The sequence below is a fragment of the Struthio camelus genome, chromosome 12 (assembly GCF_040807025.1).
Source record: "Struthio camelus isolate bStrCam1 chromosome 12, bStrCam1.hap1, whole genome shotgun sequence".
NCBI lineage: Eukaryota > Metazoa > Chordata > Aves > Struthioniformes > Struthionidae > Struthio > Struthio camelus.
Genome location: NC_090953.1, coordinates 2,898,978 through 2,918,881, shown reverse-complemented (window position 1 = coordinate 2,918,881; position 19,904 = coordinate 2,898,978). Strand labels below are relative to the sequence as shown.

Genomic DNA, 19,904 nt, shown 5'->3' with positions numbered 1-19,904 from the left:
GTAATTCCCTTCCGATTTGAACAGAGCATGTTTTATGTGATATTACTCGGCTCTTATAGCCAGAGCAGGACAAAAATTTCATTGCACTTCATAGCTAGCCCTGCTGCTCTGTCTACAAGTGGAAAAATAAAAAATGAGGCCGAGATACCCGCTATGAATTTCTGTGGGCCTGCGAATCCCTAAACTGCTCTCATGCAGGCAGCTGGCTTGACTGACCTCTTCCCCCAGGGAAACGTGGCAGAGAGTGGCACAGCCCTGGAGGAAGGCGCAGGGAGGAAACAACTGTCCCTAATCCCACCAGAAAGGCATAACCACCAAGCTGCGCTGGCCGCCGCGTTGGAGGAGCAGAGGCCGAGCAGACGCCGAGCTCTTCCTCGCTGCTCCCTGCCAGGGCTGAGGGATGTGGGTGCAGAGAGCATCCAGCTTGCTCTGCAGCGGCCTTGGGGTCTGGACCCTTGCTGGACTGGCTGAAGGTGGCTTCTCTTCCTCATCCACTTCTGCAGCCTGTGCCGGGGCCTCCTGGTGCGAGTGCTGGGAGCTGCTCATTGGGCTCATACTGCAAAGCTGCCCTATCTATTGAAGGCTGGTCGGTCGCTCCTAACTGATCAAGAGGTAGCATGCCCTACCGGACTAGGGCTCAAGAGTCAATGTCCTCATCCTCTCCACCCACATACCTGATATTTTTAGAGGTATGTGGTTTAGAGGTTTTTTAGTTCAAAAGGACATTGAAAACAGCTCTCTGTGGTGTCAGGAAAGATACTAACAGGTTTGATGGCAGGTAGATCTTCCCCCAGATCAGCAGGTTCCTTCCAGAGGTCATCCACTGCTGTGCTGGGCTGGCACTCAGGAGAGCGACATCCTGCTGCCACCTACTGAAGATGGAAAACAGACGTAGGGTAACAAGATCCTGTTGCTATTGGGAATTATATGTTTTCTTTCCAACCCCAAGAACTCCTTATAAACCTGTGTCCAGAGGAGCAGTGGCCTACACTTCTCTGGCCTCTCTGGGAAGAAGTTAAAATTACTATTTTCGAAGTAGCTCCCCCAGTGCTCGTTGCATGGTACAGCAGTTTGGGAACTTCTGCTCTTACTCCTTCTGAAAAGGGCCACAGGGTCAGTGCAGTTGCTGAGCTCCACAGCTGGGGAGCAGCCTCAGAGGACAGCCCTGTCCCTGCAAGCCGGTCGGCCTGTCCCAGACGCTGGCGCCAGGCGGCAGGCTGGGGCTGTTGGCTCCGTTTCACTGAGCGTCCAACCAGCAAGACCCACTGTAGGTGCTGGTGTGAGCTGGGAGCAGGGCTGGCAATCCCATCGCGCTAGCGACTTGGACGTGGTATTTGGTGGGCCGTTAGCAGCCATCTGAGCAACGAGCAGCTCCTGTCAGTTGGCAATATGGTTTCAATATGCTCGGCCGAGGAAAAATGGGCACGAAAGCAGTGGTTTAAGGCAGGGGCTCCCCAGCTCGGGGTGCCTGCAAGTGCGCTGCGAGCTTCTTCACTAAGCCAGGCTCTGTGGGTCTTCCCCAGAGGTGGGACTAGGTGGAAAACCAGGACAGCTACCACATCCCAGCACACTTCACCTTAGGTGGAGAACGTTTTTCGTTCTGCACTTTCACATGAGCTCTGCTCCCGTGTGGGCACAAACTCTCACTGTTACCCCGGGCAAATCTCTTTTCCCTGGACAAGCAAAGGTAATTAGATCTCTGCCTCCCACGGGACTCTGTGGGAGCTGGGTACTGGCATGCCTCTGTGGGTCCTTTCTGCTACCAACCCTCCAGATGAATAAAAAAGGAAGTTAATAGTAATTCACTGCCTCCCTAGAGTGTTGCAAGAATAAATACAGTGAAGGGAAATTAATGGTGCTTGTATGTGCTCAAGAAGAAGAACAGAAGGAGGTGGTAGCAGAGAAACTACAGGTTTTGATAGATTGGTTTGGTTAGGCAGCTGCAATTGCAGTCTTGGCCAATAAGTTGGAATTTATTCAATTCTGTAAATCTGCCCAGCTGGCCAGAGGATGGGCTCATTTGGGAGACGGCAGCGTTCACATTCATAGTTCTGCCTGCCGTCAGGAAATGTGTTGGCTTCCGGAAGATGCATAAAAGTCATTGACACAAAATCTGTTGAACCTCAGAAAAAGTTTGGCTTGGGTTCAGCTCATGTCAGGCGGCTTCTCCCCAGCTGGTTTGTGCCTGTCCCATTGGACCTGCCCAACGCCTAAAACTCAAAGATGCGCGCGTGTCCTGGCAGAAGCCGGCACGGCTCAGGACCGGTGATTCGTGCTCGGGTGTCTCTCGCTGATCATCTCCCGCCTAACGCCAGCGGTAAAGGCGCATCCTCGGCACACTTTGCGGAGCCATTTGTCCTTTTCAGCGTGTAGAAAGCTCTGCTTTGGTGAGCTTACGCTGGATTTTGGGAGGCTGTCTGCTTGCGCCTGCCCAGAGAGAAGTGGCTTCTCAGCCAAGATTTTCAGCACCCCTGGAAAAGGCAGGATAAGATCCTGCTTGTTTTTCATGTGTCACTGTGTGGCCTGTGACTGAGAGAAGAGCCAAGGGTTCCCGTCAGCTTGTTCTCTCGTCAGAAAAAATTTCATATCAGCACACGGGAAGCATTAGATGCGGATGGTTTTGAAACTGTGAGAGGTCTGTATTCACGGCTGTGAATATTTGCTGCTGTTCTCTCTGCTGCATAGACCTGATGTAGGGGGAAGCTGTGCCCTGCAGCTCTTTCTGCTCCAGGGCCCTTCGCCCTAGCTGGAGCTGGAAGCAAAAGGCTTAGAGCCGGCTGTGAATCCGTCGTCTTCGCAGTCCAGCCAGGTTCTCCCTGTGCAGAAGATGTACCTTTGGAGATAGTCCCCAAAACGTATTTTTTTCACTTTGTGCTGCCTGGAACCGTATAATAGAGCAACTTGATGACGCGGATCCATTTCTAGTCGTTTTCTATTTTTCAAAAGGAGAAAGTGGGTAACTATTCCTCTCTGGCTGAATTGTGAAATGACACCACAAGGCCGGGGGGTTAAAAAAGCTCCTTTTGGCTGTGTTACGAGAGCATGGTGCTCAGAGCCGTTCGAGGGAAGGGCATAGGGACCCTGAGCCATGGCCTCAGCTCCGTGCTGTCTGCAGATTGGAGCCTCTCTTGTTTTTCTTGTTCTGCCCACAGATATGCACTGAATAGTATTGAAGGTTTTTGCAACACAAAGAAATGTTCTTCCTAGTGGAAAAAAAAAGAGACCGAGAGAGAGAGAGAGAGAGAGAGGAAAAAACAAGGAAGATAGGCGTAGTAAAGCAAGAGCAAGGAGGAGAGATGGAAATACAGCCTTTGCTAAGGGGAAAGAAAATAGCTTTCTGGGCTGTGAAGACTGGCATTAGCTCCGGATGAACCCAGTCTTTACGTCCTACACAACTTGAGATACCTGTGCTTTCCTCGTATTGCACCGGCGCTTAACTGGGACTTGGATGTCTCAGGTTTGTTTTCCTGAAAAAATGAAAGCAAGCCATGCAGGGGACAGTCCCGCACTCATGACACTTGCCTGATATGGGGGCTAAATCCTTGATCTCGCTGACTCAAACCAGGGAACTGAATCTAATTTCCCATATCCTAGACGGATGCTCTCTTCTCTGGGCTTAGACTCTTTCTGCCTGAATAACTGCTTAATTGTTTATAAATTGGCCCAGAGAGATTTAGGAACCGGACCTGCAATCCCCAGCAGAGCAAGGGCTTCTTCTGGGATGCAGGTCGCAGGCTGGTCCGAGCAAGGGACCTCTCCGGGGGCTGGCACGTTGCAGGCAGATGCTGCGGCCGAATAATGTCGCATGTTGCGACTAGAAACCCAGCCTTCCCAAACGGCGCTTCATGGAAACCAGTAGGTTGCTACGAAAAAGTTTTGGTTTGGCCAAACTGGCATTTTCTGACACACACACACACACACACACACGCAGAGAAAATGTGTTGTCAAAAAAGCTCCCAGGCAGCCTGCTGGGAATGTGCTCCCTGCCATCCGTCCCCAAGGCTGGAGCGCTCCGTGGTGAAATGTTGCTGCAGCCCTGGAAACTGTGAGTCAGCTTGTCCCCACCCACAGAAGATACTCGTGGGAAGGGCCTTGAAGAGCCTGGAAACTCAGCCGCGCTCGCCTTGTGGACTTTCCATTAACCCATTAACATTAATTTTGGGGCCAGTGAAACGCGGTGTTGGGCTATTTTCTATGTGATGTCGTTCTTCTCCTCGCCTACTTCTTGATTTCCCGTGCCGTTTGGAAGGATACTTCGTTTCAGGTTGCCCCCAAGCAATTTGTGTCCCCGCGTGTCGGGGACATCCGGCGCAGGAGGCCCTGCAACGTTCATCACCTCCGGGAAAATCTCCCGCGCCGCGGCGGCCCCCGCCTGCCTCCCGCCCGCGTTTTGGCCGGGTCGCCGGTCTGTGCGCTGGACTTGCCCTGCAGGAGACCCACCGCGGACAAGCTAAGCGATATTTGTGAGTGCATGCAGCGTAAAGCAGTCTGTGTCAACCACTGACCTGAGGCTGCGTAGGAGCCGTCTGCAAACTGCGTTTGTTGCTGGCTGGAAACACGTGAAGGTAGCAAAGGCAGGGGCTGGACCGCGCGCGTGGAGCAGCGGGAGGCCGCCGCGGCGCGCGCCGGCGCGCGTCCTTCGTGGCGAGGGGCGGCTGAAACTGCGGCCGAGGAGAGCTGGGATGGGCTTTGCCGTGGCCGCAGCCCGCCCGGGACTGGGCTACGTGCCGAGGTGGTGGGGCGAGATCGTGGCCTTCTCGTGAGGGATTTCAGGATCCCGAGGTCGGGGGCCATGGGGTCCAGCGGTTGTGGATCTCCATAAAGGAAAATTCCCTCAAACATTTTTAGTTTGGGTTTATCAAAATGCCTTGTTCTGATTTTCACTTTTTCCACTTTGAAGACAGTCCAGAGTCCTATCACTGTATGTGACTGCGCAGAAGAGTGCATTTTCCTGCATTTCCAGGAGTAAAATGAAAAAAACAGTCAGTGTGAACTGGCAAATCACAGCGCTGTCATTAGAACCAGCGAAACTGGACTTTCTGATGGTGTCAAAACTTTTTTCCTCCGGTTGCTTTCAAACTCGGCTTCCAGTAAAACCAGCCTGTCTTTATGAGGCATTTTAGTTCTGGCGGAGGCACGCGCTCTGGCGTAGCAGCTTGCTGGGGATTTCGGGGCCGGGTCCCCACCGGGAGCGGCGTGGGGAAAGCAGGGTCCCCCCCGGCCTCGCTGCGGCCCCCCCTCTCCGAGCCAGTCAAACCACCTCCCAGCCTCGGCTCCGCTTTCAAGGCAGTAAAATAAGCTAAGAACTGAGCTGTTCAGAAAAAAAAAAAAAAATTAAATGATAATTATTATTTTGGGTTTTTCACTTCTGCATCTTGGACTGGAAACGTTTTAAAACATTACAGATAAAAAAAGCTAGAAAATTATGAGATTATCTTTTCTTGTTGAAAAACCATCGTGCAGGTCCTTGCCTGCAGGTTTGGGCCCCGGTGGTGCCTCCGACTGTCCTGGCGCGGGAGCTCTCTCTCGCTTCCCATTTCACCCCGGCCCTGGCTGCATTTTGGCTTTGGGAACAGGTTCGCTCCGGTGCCCTTGCAGCCACCCGCCGTCCTCCCGGGCCCAGGAGAATTTGGCTTTATATAGTACCTGGGAGATCAATGTCGGATAACGCTGGCAGGCTTTCAAAAGCTTCCCTGCAGCTCCTGAGCCGAGAGCCATAGACTGTGCTCCAGAGCATCTTGCAGGAATGCTTGCTATTATGACAGGCAAAAGAAAGGGGGGAGGGCGGGAGGAAGGCAGCAAAAAGAGCACATAGCCGTTAATTACTAAAAATCCTTTAATAACCGACATTATTATAAATTATACATGCATTATGACAAGTACAATTGAGTTCTCTGTTTTTCTTGCCCCATGTTAGAGCACGAAACAATGTACTCTTGTTGAAAAAACCAAAACGGATGGCACTCGTAGCCAAATCCGGACTTCTGTATGGCATACCTACGCTTGCGACGCTCGCGGGCCGCCGTCGGGCCTCTGAAGGCCCCCTTGTTCTCTGCGCCGTGTCGCGGGCGCCGTGATTCTCTAGCGCGGGACAACAGGAATACATCGCTTGCTGACACAACCGATCCTTAACCGAAACCGTGCTATAGTTAAGATATCTATGTATATTTACACATCTGTAATTGCACATTTGTGACATTTATAATTTGGATCGCATTTCCAATAAGATATTGGAAAGAAAAGCATCAGCTGCATGGAGGGAGGTAAATCTTCGGGTCACGTTTGACAGGTCGATCAATGTGGATTTAAAAGAAGTGCGGGAATCTCTCTGGAGCCGCTCAGGGATGGGCAGGGATCCTGGCTGGATCTGAGATCCAAGAAATCCTGAATTCTGCTTCCAGATCTGAAGCTGAATCTTTCCGCAGCCTTTCCGTGTCATTTAACTTGTTTTTGTTCCCTAATGCGAAAAAAGGTTAATAGCATTTTCCTGCCACAGTTGGATGTTGGCTAACTTTTGCCAATAGCTATAAAACATGATATAGGGGTAAAACGTTATTCTGCAGAGTGGGTGAGAGCGTTGAGCTTCAGCATGGGCATCATGTGACATTATTTCCATGCAAAGTGAGTCAGTACTCATATAAGATCATCGGTTTCGGTTTCTACATAGGGATGTAGCAGATCAGAGAGCACCGTACAGAGTTAGAAAACCCTACGAAGGCAAAGCGGTTCCGGGTGTTGGTAAGAGTACCGGCCCCGCAGTCCGTGCGGCCGGAAGACGCTGCCTGCTCGCCGGTAGGCAGGATGCTCTGGTTTCAGGGGCAGTTGCTGTGGCAGCAACATAGTCAGAATCCACTGCTGGAATTTCCAAGAGGAAAGTAAACTCATTTTACTGCTAATGCCCAGAGCTGTCCCTCTGCGCACCCAGAAAACACCTAACAGGGATTTTCCTATATTCTTTGCTCTACTCCTATTTATTCTTTTCAAGCACCTAAGGTGGAACCAGAAGATACTGTTTGAGAAATCTATGCTTTTGTAGCCTGGGATGTTCAAAGCAACTAGAAATGTAAGACAGCATCTTTTATCTTCAGGCAGGGGAGTTACTTGCAGGGCTCGTGCTCCTGAGCCAGGCAGGGCCTTGGCGTAGGCAGGTGCCAGGGGGTAGGATGGTGCCAGCTCCCCGGGGAAGCTGTGACGTACCTGGGGTGCGCGGGCCGGCGGGTGCTCCTGGAGCTTGAGCAGAAGCTGCCAGTGAAGGGCTGCAATAATACAGACCAGTCCTTACTCAATCTTACATAATTCTGTAACATAGAAATGGGAGGAAAACGGCAAATCCAGGCTCATCTAGGCCCTATGCCATCAGTGGAATACCTCAAAAAAAAAAAAAAAAAAAAAAAAGCAGTGGCAAATCATACCCAGCACATGAAACATGGCTAACAAAGTCACATTCCCAAGGCCCTGGCTCAGCCCTCTCTACTTCCCCAAGCAAACTGCACGTTTCCCAAAACCTGCCCCAAGAACGGCCAGGAAAAAAGGAGTTTTGCATCCTGTGCTACTCATCAGTAAGGGCAGAAAATAATTCCAAAGAGAAAGGACCTATTTACATAAAAATGTAATTGTCCTGCTGCAAGCCTCTGTGTGACACACACATAGTGGTTTTACATTAAATCTTTTGGGATCTCTTAAATCAAAGTGAGAATGCCACAATAAGGTTTGCCATAAAAATTGTACTAACTTGAAGACTTTTTAAAAACACATTCTTTGGTATATTAAGACAGCTATGGGTTCAGATGTGGCAAAAGGGCTTAGGGGAAATGTAGAAATAATGTACAAAAGTATGGGAGGAGCTGCTGAATAAATGTCAAGAGAAAAAAGTCATGAACATTCAGATTGTCTACAACTGTTTGGTTGAAATATCATTTTGACTGTCTTTTTCTAGCTGGTCATCTGCTGGGAAATACATTGCAAAGATTTGATTTTTACTTATTAGTAAAAAAGTCCAATTCATTCTAAGGCTGATCCTCCAGACAAAGTTCTTTTCTTTTCTGTTCTTCTCTTATCAGATTTCCAGTGATTTATATTAAGCATTTGCACATTTGCAAGGGGAAAAAGCTCCCTTTCCAGGACAGCAAAACTATCCTGATTTGAGTTTGAGACTGAACAGAGAAAGGGGAGATGAGCAGTTAAGAAAGACGGAGAAGTGACTCAGCCAGTTACTTACTGCTCCCTAGTAAAAGTTTTGGCCACAAGTTTTGCATGTTCTGGTGTTGCACAAGAGCAAGCTGTAATAGCATCCGAGCCGCGCTGTCAGAGTTAGGCTGAGAGCATCGCTCGTGTTGGCATCCACGGAGAAACCCGCTTTCCCTGTCACAGCCTCTCCTTGCAGAGCGCTTCCGTGGGTTTGCTGCTAGCGCTGAAAACCTCGGTGCGGTGAGCACGGAGAAATGGCTGAGCTGCGAGTTCACGGGCGAATCTCCTCCCTGTGGGAACTCACCAGAAGGGGAAAAGATCGACGGGGAAATGTTGCCCAAATTGTGACTTTTGAGTTTTAGCGGTAGTAATAGCCATTTCTTGCTTTCTTTTTTTTTTTGGGGGGGGGGTAGGGGGGGTGCCTTCCTAGCCGTGCAGTAAAGGATGGGAAGTTTTCATGCAGGCAGCTCCCGGCCGCGGATGCCGCCGCCGGCGCTCCCACCCGGGCGCTGCGGGGCGGAACACCTCGGCGAGCCGCCGCGTCGGGGCCGCCCGCGCCCCCCTCTAGCGGCCGCCTCACCGCGGCGCCGCCGCCGCCCGGCCGGCACCGAGCCTCGCCTATGCCCGCGGGGCCGCGGCCGGGCCCCGCCGCCCCCGGGCCGCCTGCCGCCTGCCGCCGCCCGGGGCTCCGCGCCGGGTCGGGCCGCGCCGTCGGGGTGCGCGCGGGGGGCCCGCGGCGGCCGGGCAGCGTCTTTCATTCACGGCCACGCCGCGCTGCGAAGTGGGCGGAGCCGGCTCGCCGGGCGGGCCAATGGGCGGCGGCGGAGCGGCGCGTCACGCAGCGGCGGCCCAATCGCGGTTCGCCGGGCCTGAACTTTTGCCACCGGGGACAAGTTGATACATCGCGGGGGTGTGTCCCCGCCGCGGCGGCTCCAGCGGGGGGAGCGGCGTTAACCCCCGCCGCGCCGCGCCGCCGCCCGCGCCGCCCTGACCTAGTTTCCGCCGGCGCGGGAGGGCAGCGAGGGGCGTCCGCGGGGGCGCGAGGGGCCCGTCGGGGGACGGCCGCACCGGGCGGGCGGCTGGATGCCTCCAAACCCCTGGCGCCCTGCGTGGGGGCGGGGGTGGGGGGGGCGGTGCGTAGAAATGAGCCCCCCCCCCCCAAAAAACCCTCAAGCACCCCCCTCCGCCCCCCCCCCAAAAAAACCCGCTGAGAGCTGCGACGCCGCTCGGAAGACACCCCGGGGAAGGGGGGGGTACCCCCGTTTTAACACCGCCCTCCCCACCCCGGGGTGTGTGTGTGTTGGGGGGGGGGTCTCTCGCTGCCTCTGCGCGCCCAGGCGCGTCGGGAGAGGGGAGGGGAACGGGGGGGGGGGTGTCCCGGCGCGGCGGAGCGCGCCCCTCGGGGGAGGTGAGGTGGGAGGCGGGGGAGGGGGGGGGCGCGTGTCCCTTTAAGAGTTCGGAAACTTGAGCCCTTGTTTGCGCAACAATCGGCGCGGCGCGGGGCCGCCAAAGTGTCTAGACTGGCACATGATGGGCGGCAGCCAATCGCGCCGCCGCGCGCCGGGGGGCCCTGCGTGCGCGCCCGAGCGACACAAAAGCCAGCGAGGGCGCGCGGGCGCCGCGAGGGAGCAGCGCGGCCCCAGCAGCGCAGCCCAGCGCAGCGCACCGCGGCCCCAGCGGCGCGCAGCCCCGCGCAGCCCCCCCAGCCCCGCCGCCGCCGCCGATCGGATTTGTCTCTGTGTCCTGTTGAATTAAGGATTTCCAGCAGCTCCTCCTGGGATATTTACAATTTCCATTCATGTGTTGAAACCTGCTTGCTTTTTTTTTCTTTTTTTTTTCTTCTTCTTTTTTTTTTTTTTTTGCTGTTTTTCCTCTCCTCCTCCTTAAGGGAAATAACTCCAAGCCTGGGACCCGATGCGAGTTTACTGATCCAGGCAGCGCTTTCGGATTTGGTCACCTACCTTTTATGTTTGAGTTGCAAAGGAGCCCAGCCGAGCGGGGCGTTTTTCGAGGAAGAGTCGGGGGGTTTTCGCGGGCTGGCCCGGGCTTGGGATCCCCCCCCCCCTTCACCTCACCTCCCCCCCCCCCAACCCCTCAGCGTTGTTGTTGCGCTGTTTTCCGTGCGCGTCCTCCACCCTCCGCCCCGGCGAAGCGGCGGCGGCTGCCCCTGAGCGGCGGCGGTAGATGTAGGGCAGGGGCGCGGCGCGCCTGAGCCCCAGCGCCGCGCCGGCAGCGCCCCGCGCCGCCGCGGGTGTCGGCGCAGCCCCCGCGGCGCCGTCTATGCCCGCCGCGCGCTGCCTCGCCGCCGCCTGCCTCATGTTGCAGTGCTGCCGCGGGCCGTCGGCGAGCCGCTGCGCAGGGCTTTGGCACGGCGCTGCCGGGAGCCGCCGCTTCTTCATGTGCTCGGGCCACCGGGGAGCTCGCGACGGCGACGGAGCGGACATGAAATAAAAGCGGACGGGGCGAGCCGGCCGAAGAAGGAGGAGGCCCGCGGGGGAGAAGGGAAAAGACCCAACGCGACGTTACAAAGCTTCCCACGTATCGTATGTTCAGGTCCAAACGCTCAGGTCTTGTGCGGCGACTTTGGAGAAGCCGTGTCATTCCGGACAGGGAAGGTGGAGATGGGAGCGCCAGGAGCAGCTGCAAGACCCCGGAGAAGAGCCCCTCGGCGGAGCTGCGCGCGGTAACGCGCAGCCTGCTGCGCGAGGCGGAGGAGCTGTGCGCCGGGGCGGCCGGCGGGGCGCGCCGCGGCGACCCCATGGCCGAGCGACCCGCCGCCCGGCTCCGCGCCGCGCCCGACGGCCCGGGCCCCTGGTGGGCGCAGGAGAGCGACGGCCAGACGGTGACCTGCTGCCTCTTCAAGGAGCGGGAGCCGGGCGGCCCCGCGCCGCCCCCCGCCGCCGCCGCCCCCCGCGACGGGGAGCCGCGCTGCTGCGACGGCGGCTCCCCCGAGCGCCGCGGCCGCGAGGCGCGGTCGCGGCTGCTGCTGCTCGAGCAGGAGCTCAAGTCGGTCACCTACTCGCTGCTGAAGCGGCTGAAGGAGCGCTCGCTGGACAGCCTGCTGGAGGCGGTGGAGTCCCGCGGGGGCATGCCCAGCGGCTGCGTGCTGGTGGCCCGCACCGAGGTGCGCCTGGGGGGCCAGGCCGCGCCGCCGCACCTGCTCCTGGGCAAGCTCTTCCGCTGGCCCGACCTGCAGCACCCCGGCGAGCTGAAGCCCCTCTGCGAGTGCCAGAGCTTCGGCGTCGCCGACGGCCCCACGGTCTGCTGCAACCCCTACCACTTCAGCAGGCTCTGTGGGCCAGGTAAGGAGCGCCGCCGCCCGCCTCCCCCTCCACCCCCCCCCCAGCGCCCGCGCCCCCGTGGCGGGACTCTCTGAGGTTGGGCACGTTGAGGAGCTGCGGGGCTTTCGTGGGCTTTTTTTCGGTGAAAGGAGCAAGGAAGGAGCCGCGGACCTCTCAGTGGTCCAGGCTGCTCGCACCTCTGGCAGGAAGGGGCGAGGGGCGCGGGCGGCGGGGCAGGGCCCCTCGCTCCCCTCCCTTCGGGGCTCTCCTACTTTTGCGCACTCCTGAGCTGTTCTTGCATGCTTCTCGGGCAGCTTCGGGCTGACCCTGGTGCCCTGCCCCCAGCTCAGCCCCGGCGATGGGGCCGGCCGCGACGCGCCTGGAGCCCCTGCCGGAGCTCGCCGGTAGCCCCCCTTGCAGTCATCGGTGCAATGAGCGGGGCGGTCCTCAGAGCCGTGGCTGCGCTGCCCGCTCGGCGGAGCCGCAGCCGGGCCCGGAGCCGCGGGAACCCCCCCGCCGTCGGGGCGGCCCCGGCGCCGTCCGGGGGGCTTCTCTTCCCCCCCCCCCCCAATCCCGGAGGGGGGGCTCGGGAAAAACGCGGGGGCAAAGGACGGGGGTTGGAGCGAGCCCCGGCCCGCTGTTACCCCCCCGCGCTGGGATGGCTCCGGTTGGGTTTAAACCCCCCCTCCCTTTTTTTTTTTTTTTGGCCTTTTCCGTTTTCCCCCTCCTGCGGAGGTCCCCCCTGCTATTTAGGTGCAGAAGTGGTGCTAATATGCAGTTTGCATACTGCTGGCGCCAGCCTGGCTCGCTGTTTATCGGAGCGGCTGGGGAGCCGGGCAATTACCGCGGCCGCTCTTAAAGCCGCAGGGACCCCGCGGAGCCCCGCGCAGCGCCGCGGCCCGCAGCGCGGAGCTCCTGGGGGCAGCCTGGAGGGCAGCCCTCGCCGGGGGGAAATTCGCGACTCTTTTTGGAAGTGGAAGGAGCTGGAGCTCTGGCGGTTCTCGAGTTTTTTTTTTTTTTAATCAACAGAAAATCCTAGAGGATATCAAAAATCATGTTAATGATCCCCGTCTTGGCAAGAGCTTTGATTTTATTTGTTTTGCCCCCCGAAATCCCGCCTAGCTTTGCATCAGTTACTTGAAAGAAACTTCTGTATTCTGCGTGCGGCACCAGTGCCCTGCTTTCCCTTGATGATTCCTACATGCTTGAAGTAGCTTTTTCTTTAAAATTAAAGTAGATGTGAATTTATTTTAGGAACGGCTACATCTGTGAAAGTTTTCAAGTTACTTTCCTGCAGTGATAGATTTTTCCACCGGTGCACGGCTTCAGATCCTGGGTAGGGAGCAGGTCAAGCGTGGGAGCAGGGCTTTTATCGGGGTGGCCCTTTAGCGTTTGGCTGGCGGGTTGGTGCCAGGGCGGCAGCGGCGAAGGAGAGCAGGGAGAGCCAGGGCTGGCCTTGATGCCCATGTGCCTCTTTGGCTTCCTGCGGAGTCCCTCCAGGCTTGGGGCATGTGTGCGTCTAAACATACCCGCATGCATTTGTCTCCCAATTTGCTTGGAGTTAGCAGCGTGGTGTGAAAATGCAGTTGTGCTTCGACAAGGTCCGCTGTGCCAGCAGGTCTGGCGCGAGGGTGGGACCAGCCTGCTTTGTGCAGGCGGAAGGCAGGCGTGAGATGCGGTCTAGGACACTGGCTGCGTTTTTTTTTTTTTCTCTTTGAGGCTCTTAAGTCCTTGTGAGAAAACCGTCCTGCCTGTGATGCTCCGTGCGCGGGTGCCCGGAGCGCTGGTCCCTTGCTCTGCTAGGATTTTTGATGCGTGTTTGGAGATGAAGACCCTTCTCTTTCTCAGAAGTAAAAAATGACTGCAGGCCATAGCAAAGCCATCGCATAGAGAATGCTAAGGTCATTTTTAGTAAAATAATCCAAACTGAACTGCAGTCATTGTATTAGATAGCTTGTTTTCAGGTCAGCGTGGGAAACTGAAGAGCGCACGCTAGTTTCAGTAGTCTGGAGTCAATGTTATGGCACTGAGTTTTACCTGCAACTTCTCACTGAAGTCAGGGGAGCATCTACTGAATGCTGGTGCCATGATCCCGCCCAGCCAGTCACATTTAACTTTCAGTTTTAGCAAGTTACAATTCTAAAAGAAAATCACTGTAATAATTTAGGGGGAAAAAACCCACCCTCTGACCTGCCTAAGAAAGTGATGGAGGCTCTTTTTCAGCAACCCTGAGCTGCTTGCATGGTCTTTACTCTTATAAGCCCAGCAAGAGCCATTCGGTGTCCTGATTCAGCAGAGTGCTTTTAAGGACGTGCTTAAACTTTAAGCACATGACCGCTAAGATGCTTCTGCTTAAACCCAAGCACGCGCGTAAGAGCTTTGCTGAATTGAGGTCAGGGCGAGTGCTGACGGAGAGGCGGTGCGCGAAGGAGCACGGGGATGGAGGAGGCCTTGGCCGCTGACCCTCCCGCGGACCGAAGCGTCTGCCAGGACAGCCCGCGGGTACTTCCTTGGGCTTGTTGGCTGAAGTCAGCGTGGCCAAAGTGTTGGCTTTATGTCCCGAGAAAGGAGCGTCTTTGAGTCACCCTGCACCTTTTTCCAGTCTTGGAAACATGGTGTCCAGGGAGTTCTTGTTGAGGTCATGCGTTAATGGCCTTCAGCACGGCAGCAGGCGCTGAAGGCAGAACTCTTCATGAGCGGGATGCAGTTGCGCGTGCCTCAGTTCCTGGGTGCCGAAGCGGGGGTGCTTCACAGGGCGCACGGTTTTTTGTAAGGGAGGAACGTACCGTTTTCAGTAGCCAAGCCCCCTTTTGAAGGGTGGACGCCCGATCCTCAAAGATTCGAAAAAGTCTTGGTCTAGAGTTGTCTGCAAGCGGATTTTCTTCCGTTGCGTAAACATGGGGTTTGTAACCTTGGAAGGGTTCTTAAGCTGCAGGAGAAGACATGAGGGTTTTCGCTTATAAACCTGATGCAGCCCTAATATAAAACTTTTGTTTTTTCCAGAGTCTCCACCACCTCCTTATTCTCGGCTGTCTCCTAATGACGAGCAAAAGCCACTGGGTATGTGTTTTCTCCCTTTTGATCTCACAGTAGCTTTCTTTCATGGCGCGGTCACGGTTTTGGTTATGCTGAAGACGTTTCTACGTGGCATGTTAGGCAAAAGCCAACAAGTAGGAATTTTATGGCTGCTCATTATTTCTGAGCAAGCATCAGCTGGCAAGTTTTAAGAAATAAATGAATGTCACTGTATCATACCAAATTACCGTGTAGACACATGCATATTTTCCAAAATAATATGAAGCGCTGCTATTTTTAATGAGGGCGTAATGAAAGGTTATCAGACGTAATGTTTTGTCTGTGCGCAATCTGCTGGATGACAGGTCGGGGGGGCCGCAGCTCCTGGGTGCCGTTCCCACGAAACGCTCGGCCACCGCCGGCTGCCCAGCGCCGCAGAAGAACCACCTTTTACTCTTATTGCGCTTACTCAGATGCAACCCAAACGCTTTTGAGCTCGGCGCTGTACAGTTTTGGGGTGGTGTTTCACTTTTCCGTAGGAATTATTAAAGCTAAAAAGGAAATGTGGAGGGCAGCTTGGACGGGCCGGCCGGGCAGGAAGCGTAGCCTGCTGGAGAAACCGGCAAAGCGCAGCGTGGGACATCTTCTTAAGGGTTTATTTTCACTTAGAAACGTTTAAACTACCTTCACTGGACTCTTCCTTTCTTGGGCCTTGCTTCTTACTCAAGTAAACGGGAAGCAAAACCCTGGGAAGGAAGGGAGCCGATGCCACCGGCGCGCTTCTTGGCGTGAACGGTGCCGCTGTGGCCGGGTGGGTCGCGCGCAGCCTCGGCCCCAGGTTATCCCTCGGTCGGCGGGTCTGATTTCCAAAATCGCTGGGGAGCGAGGAGCGCCGCTGCCGCCTCCCACCTCCTGGGACGGCGCGGGCGGGTAGGCGAGACGCGCGGGCCAGCGACAGCGTGGCGCGTTGTTAGCGCCCGGACGCCGGGGCCCCGGTGAGCTCCTGCCCCGCCGCGCGCCTTGGGCCCGCCGCCGGCCCGAGCGCAGCGCGTGCCCGCCTCCGGCACGGCGTGCGTTCGCCGCGGCCGGCTTGTGGCACCGGGCTGTTTTCCGGTGTCCTGGAAAATAAATTTGCCGGTCGGGTGTTTTTTACTTTTTGTTGGAAATGGAGGGGGGAAAAAAAAAAACGGGCGTCCCTCCCTGCTCTCCCCCTTCCCAGCTAATTCCCCGCAGAAGCGGCTTGTGCTGCAGGGAGAGAAGATAGTGAGCGACACGTGATTTTTATTAAAACAACAGCCAGGGCCTGAAATTTGCTTCATTGGCTTATTTGATTGGAAAAATAATAGTTAATCTGTGAGCAAACAGTTGAGCGCTTAATTAGAGGGGTGTAAGCAAGAGAGAATAACAAAGACTCTTAACTTGTTAAAACAAAGTTTCCTTCGCTTCAGCAAAGAGGAAGGAAGGAAGGAAGCAAGAATAAACAGCTTCAAGAATTTTAATGGTGATAATTAAGTATAGTAACTACGAATTGTTTAGAGGCTTAATGTAACCTTATCCAGTAAGCACCAAGTTCCTACTTGTTTGATCAACTTCACTGCAGTTATTTTTGTGGTCGAAGCCATTGAAACTTTTCATTTGCATGTCAGAGGCAGAAAGTCCAGCGGTGCTTCCTGGCCGGGCGGGCTGGCTGCTTTTTGGACCGCGGGGGCGGGTGAAGCGAAGCAGAAGAGCGGGGAGGGCTGGGACAGCGCCGGGACGGCCGCCGCCGCGCTGACCGCCTGCCTTTTGTTTCGCAGATCTGTCAGATTCCACGTTGTCTTACACTGAAACGGAGGCCACCACCTCGCCCAACGTCACGCCTGGAGACTTCTCAGGTTGGCCGACGTTTGCGCCTTCGCCTCGGCCTGGCAGCGGGAGCGGGCTGCGCGCGGGAAGCTCGGGGCTCGCGCCGCGGGGAAGACGGACGGGGCCCTCGTGCTTTTCTGTGTTTTAAGTTCTCGGCCCAGCCGGGGAGGGGGGCAAAACAAGGGAAAAAAAAAAGCAACTCGCTCGAGTCGCTCGTTCCGGGAGAGACCCCCCCGCGCGCCGCGATGAGACGCCGTTAAGGGGGCGGCCGTGCTGGGAGAAGGGCGGCGGGGCGGGAAGGGGCGGCGGGCGCGCGCCGGGCAGCGCAGGAGCCCGCGGAGGAAGGAGCGCGGCGTTTGGCCGCCCGCCGCCCGGGCTGCCTCTGCGCGGCGGCGTGTGCTGCCCGGTGGCTTTCCGCGCCGGGACGGGAACTCGTCGCTCTCCCGGGCGAACCCGGCTCCCGGCTCCGTCCCGCCGAAGCCGCTGGACGACGGTTCGCTCCGCCGCCTCCTGCTTTCGCGCCCCCGCGACCTCGCCTTCACGTGACGGGGCTCCGGGGCGGCTTCACCTGCGAGCAGCCGCCGCGGCGGGGCCTGAGCTGGCCGCTTGGTCTGGGCAGCGACCGCGGCTGCCGCTTCACCGCTTTCCGGCCTGGTGGCGCGGCGGCAGGCGCGGGCGAAGCGGTGGGCTGGCCGCCCCGGTTGCTGGCGCTCGCTCCCGCCTCGGTCGGACGTGTGATTCCCCGGGGAGGTGGCAGGGAGCGCTTGAGGAGCCCGGCGGTGCCCTCGGGGAACGTGCCGTTCCCGTTCCCCGTAAGCCGCCGCGGTGGGCTTTGCCGAGGCGTCCGGCGCCGGCTCGTGGCTTTTGCTGTGCTGCCGAGCGGCCGGAGCAGGGCAGCGACTGATAGCGAGCAGTCAGGCCAGGCGGAGCCGGGCGGCAATAAATACGTGTTTGCAGGTCCTGACCAACGTGCCTCGTGCTGGATGCGTGTCTGCAAAGCTGCCCGTGCCCGTGGCTTTTATTGTAACCTGATAATAGCCATTAATTATAGCAGCAGAGTTTTAAAGCCCGGGCTCCTAAGGATGTAATGGTTTAGCTTCTATCGCAGCTGAGGTCTTTATAGGACATCTGGTGGATTTTCTGGAACAGAAGAGAGATTTTAACTTTTACTTGAACAATATAACGCTAACACGTGACCAAGATTGTGCTGAAACTGGATACCTCCTCTCGCCCTGTGTCGTTTCAAACGGTGTAACTTTTAATAAGAGTCTGGGGCTGCATGATTTATTTTTCCCCGGTGCTCGTGATTGCTGAAAGAGGATAAGAGTTTCACTGAAGTTAACCCATGCTTGTCGTCACTGGAAAGTTTAAAAGAGGGGGAAAACCCAACCTTAGACTCTAGTCTATCTATCTGCCACATTTTACTTTGTTTATTCTCCATTTCAGCTTTTTTAATAAGTCTGCTTGAGACATAGGCCTGGCTGAATGATGCAGAAAGCACGTGGTCCTCCCTGCCTTTTCGGGTGTGTGTACCGAAGGAAGTAAATGCGCATTTAACTCCCAGTCCAAAAATAAGTACGTTTTGGATCTAGCAGCAAGCCACTACTATTTATTGCTTCAGCTTTGATCATCAAAAAGGTTTTTCCTACTAAAAACCACAAAATTCAATTTTGGATAACAAAGAGAACCATTCTTTTACTGTTACTCGTTTACTTGATGAACTTCTAAACAGGAAGTTTTTGCATGAAGTCCAAAGATTATCTCCGTCATATGTGTAAAAATAAAAAAGCCTTCTTTTTGAAGTGGACCTTTTCATGGCTATAATATTGCTCTTGAAATACGAAAAAGTCTGGGAAGAATTAAAAGGCTCACTATAAAAACAACAAGTTATGAATGACACTTCATGCTAGCTGAGAAGCGTGCACCTACGAGCAGATGTCCCTCTTTCTTTGCAGCAGCAGTTCTCTCAGGATCTTACAAACAGGGTTTAGCTAGCGCACGGTGCAAGTCGTTAGTAGCTGTGCAGATGCTGACTCCCGAGTAATGAGCTGGGTCGATAGATAATACCCCGAACTCTTCCGTACTGGGGGTTCAAACCCCTCTGGTCGTGAAACGGAGCCTTTTCTGCAAGGACAGCGTTGTGTCCAGCTGGGCCCTTCCCACAGGACGCGGGCTTTGGGAGCGGACGTGCTCTGGTCGGGAACGCTCTCGGCTCCTCGGGGAAACGCAGTGCCTGGGACAGCTCAGGCTTGCTGGGAAAGGCGCTGACACGTGCTTGATCCCCAAGTTTGCAGCGCCCGAGTCCAAGCAGCAGCGCATTTGGGCCTTAAGGAGGTACGAAGAGCCGGCTACGTCCTCGGCCCACTCGTTGGGTCGGTGCGGCGGCCGTGCGTCCCCGGTAGGCGCGGGGCCGCGCTTGGGCGGTTGGGCTCGGGGACTGCCCTGCCTGCCGCCACGCGCCCGGCAGCAGCTGGGCCAAACGCCGGCGAAAGGGCCAAAGCGGCAGTGCCGAGCGGAGCGCTCCAGCCCGTGACTCACCGCCGGTGAACATTTGCAGTAATTCCCCCCCCTCCCCGGACTTGGCTCCTTTGCCAGATGCCGAGAAGCTGCTGTACCCGTTGGACTGGCCCGGCTGGCGAGGGCTGCGGGAACTGGTTCGGTCTGCAGCGATGCGCTGGGAGTCCTGGCCTTGCGCTCCCCGGCCTTTGCCTAAATCCCGGCGCGCCGGTCCTCACCCCTTCTGGCACAGAGCCTCTCTTAGAGGCCGTGAAACGGTGGCGCAGCCCAGCTCGCCGATGCTGCCCCCGCGCATCCCGCCGCGGCGTTGCGTCTCGGGAGATGGCTCCGGGCAGCGATGCTCGCCTCGCGGGAGCCGCGGCCTCGGGTTCCCCCGCGGGCTGCGAGGTCCGCGCGGGATGAGACGGGGTGACCCCAGCTGGGGCCGTAAACGCTGCTGTCGCCCGCGTTGCTGCTTGCGAGCCTTGACCGTCTTCTCCGGTGGCCGGGGCAGCTCTGGAGCGGGTTTTCCATCCGCTGGAGTCTGCAGGAGCAAGCAGAGACGCCGGGGCATCGTTTTTTTGCCCTGGGGCAAGAGCAAATGAGCGTAAATACGAGATGCAGCCAGGTGGCAAGAGGTGCAGCTCCCTGCCGCGTCGCGGGGCCGTGCGCTGGCCCCGGGCGGAGGTCCCCCGTCGCGCGCCGCTCTGCGGGCTGAGACCGGCCGGCAGGTCTCCGCTCGAGACGCCTAACGAAGAACACGGCCTGCGCCGTTCCCTGCAGGAGCCGGAGCCAAGCTTCTTGGAGAGCCGTTTTTCCTCCGAACGGGCCTGTGCTGCCCGCGAGGCGCCGACCCTGCGCGCGGCGGCGTTTTCCGGCGCGCAGCGAGGCCTTCGGAGACGTGGGCGTCCGACGTCGAAGGCGCCGGCGGAGCGCCTGCCTCGAGCGCCGGGCCCTGCCTGCACGCAGCCAGGGAGCTGCTCCGGGGCTCGGGCGGCTCGCCGCCCTCCGCTTCGCCTGCCGGCGCTTAGAGCAGGAAAGCAGAGAGAGGAGGAAAAATAGGTATCGCCAGGCGCGACG

At 56.9% G+C, this 19,904-nt stretch overlaps 1 protein-coding gene and 1 long non-coding RNA gene across 2 annotated transcripts in view; one reads left to right on the top strand and one right to left on the bottom strand.

Moving 5' to 3' along the window:
- Positions 1-4,592: 4,592 nt before the first annotated feature.
- On the bottom strand, positions 4,593-8,568 carry LOC138068941 (uncharacterized). The gene is made up of 3 exons (XR_011143809.1): positions 8,219-8,568; positions 7,198-7,368; positions 4,593-6,457 (listed from the first exon to the last, which is right to left on the bottom strand). It is a non-coding gene; the product is annotated as an uncharacterized lncRNA (long non-coding RNA).
- Positions 8,569-9,838: 1,270 nt separating this feature from the next.
- Positions 9,839-19,904, top strand: part of SMAD6 (SMAD family member 6) — a 47,916-nt gene continuing 37,850 nt past the window's right edge. Inside the window, exons 1-5 of the mRNA XM_068958952.1 lie at positions 9,839-10,847; positions 10,904-10,939; positions 11,004-11,489; positions 14,472-14,528; positions 16,280-16,357. Of these exons, the coding sequence (XP_068815053.1) occupies positions 10,733-10,847; positions 10,904-10,939; positions 11,004-11,489; positions 14,472-14,528; positions 16,280-16,357 (772 nt within the window). The 5' untranslated portion in view covers positions 9,839-10,732. The remainder of the gene's footprint in view (positions 10,848-10,903; positions 10,940-11,003; positions 11,490-14,471; positions 14,529-16,279; positions 16,358-19,904) is intronic.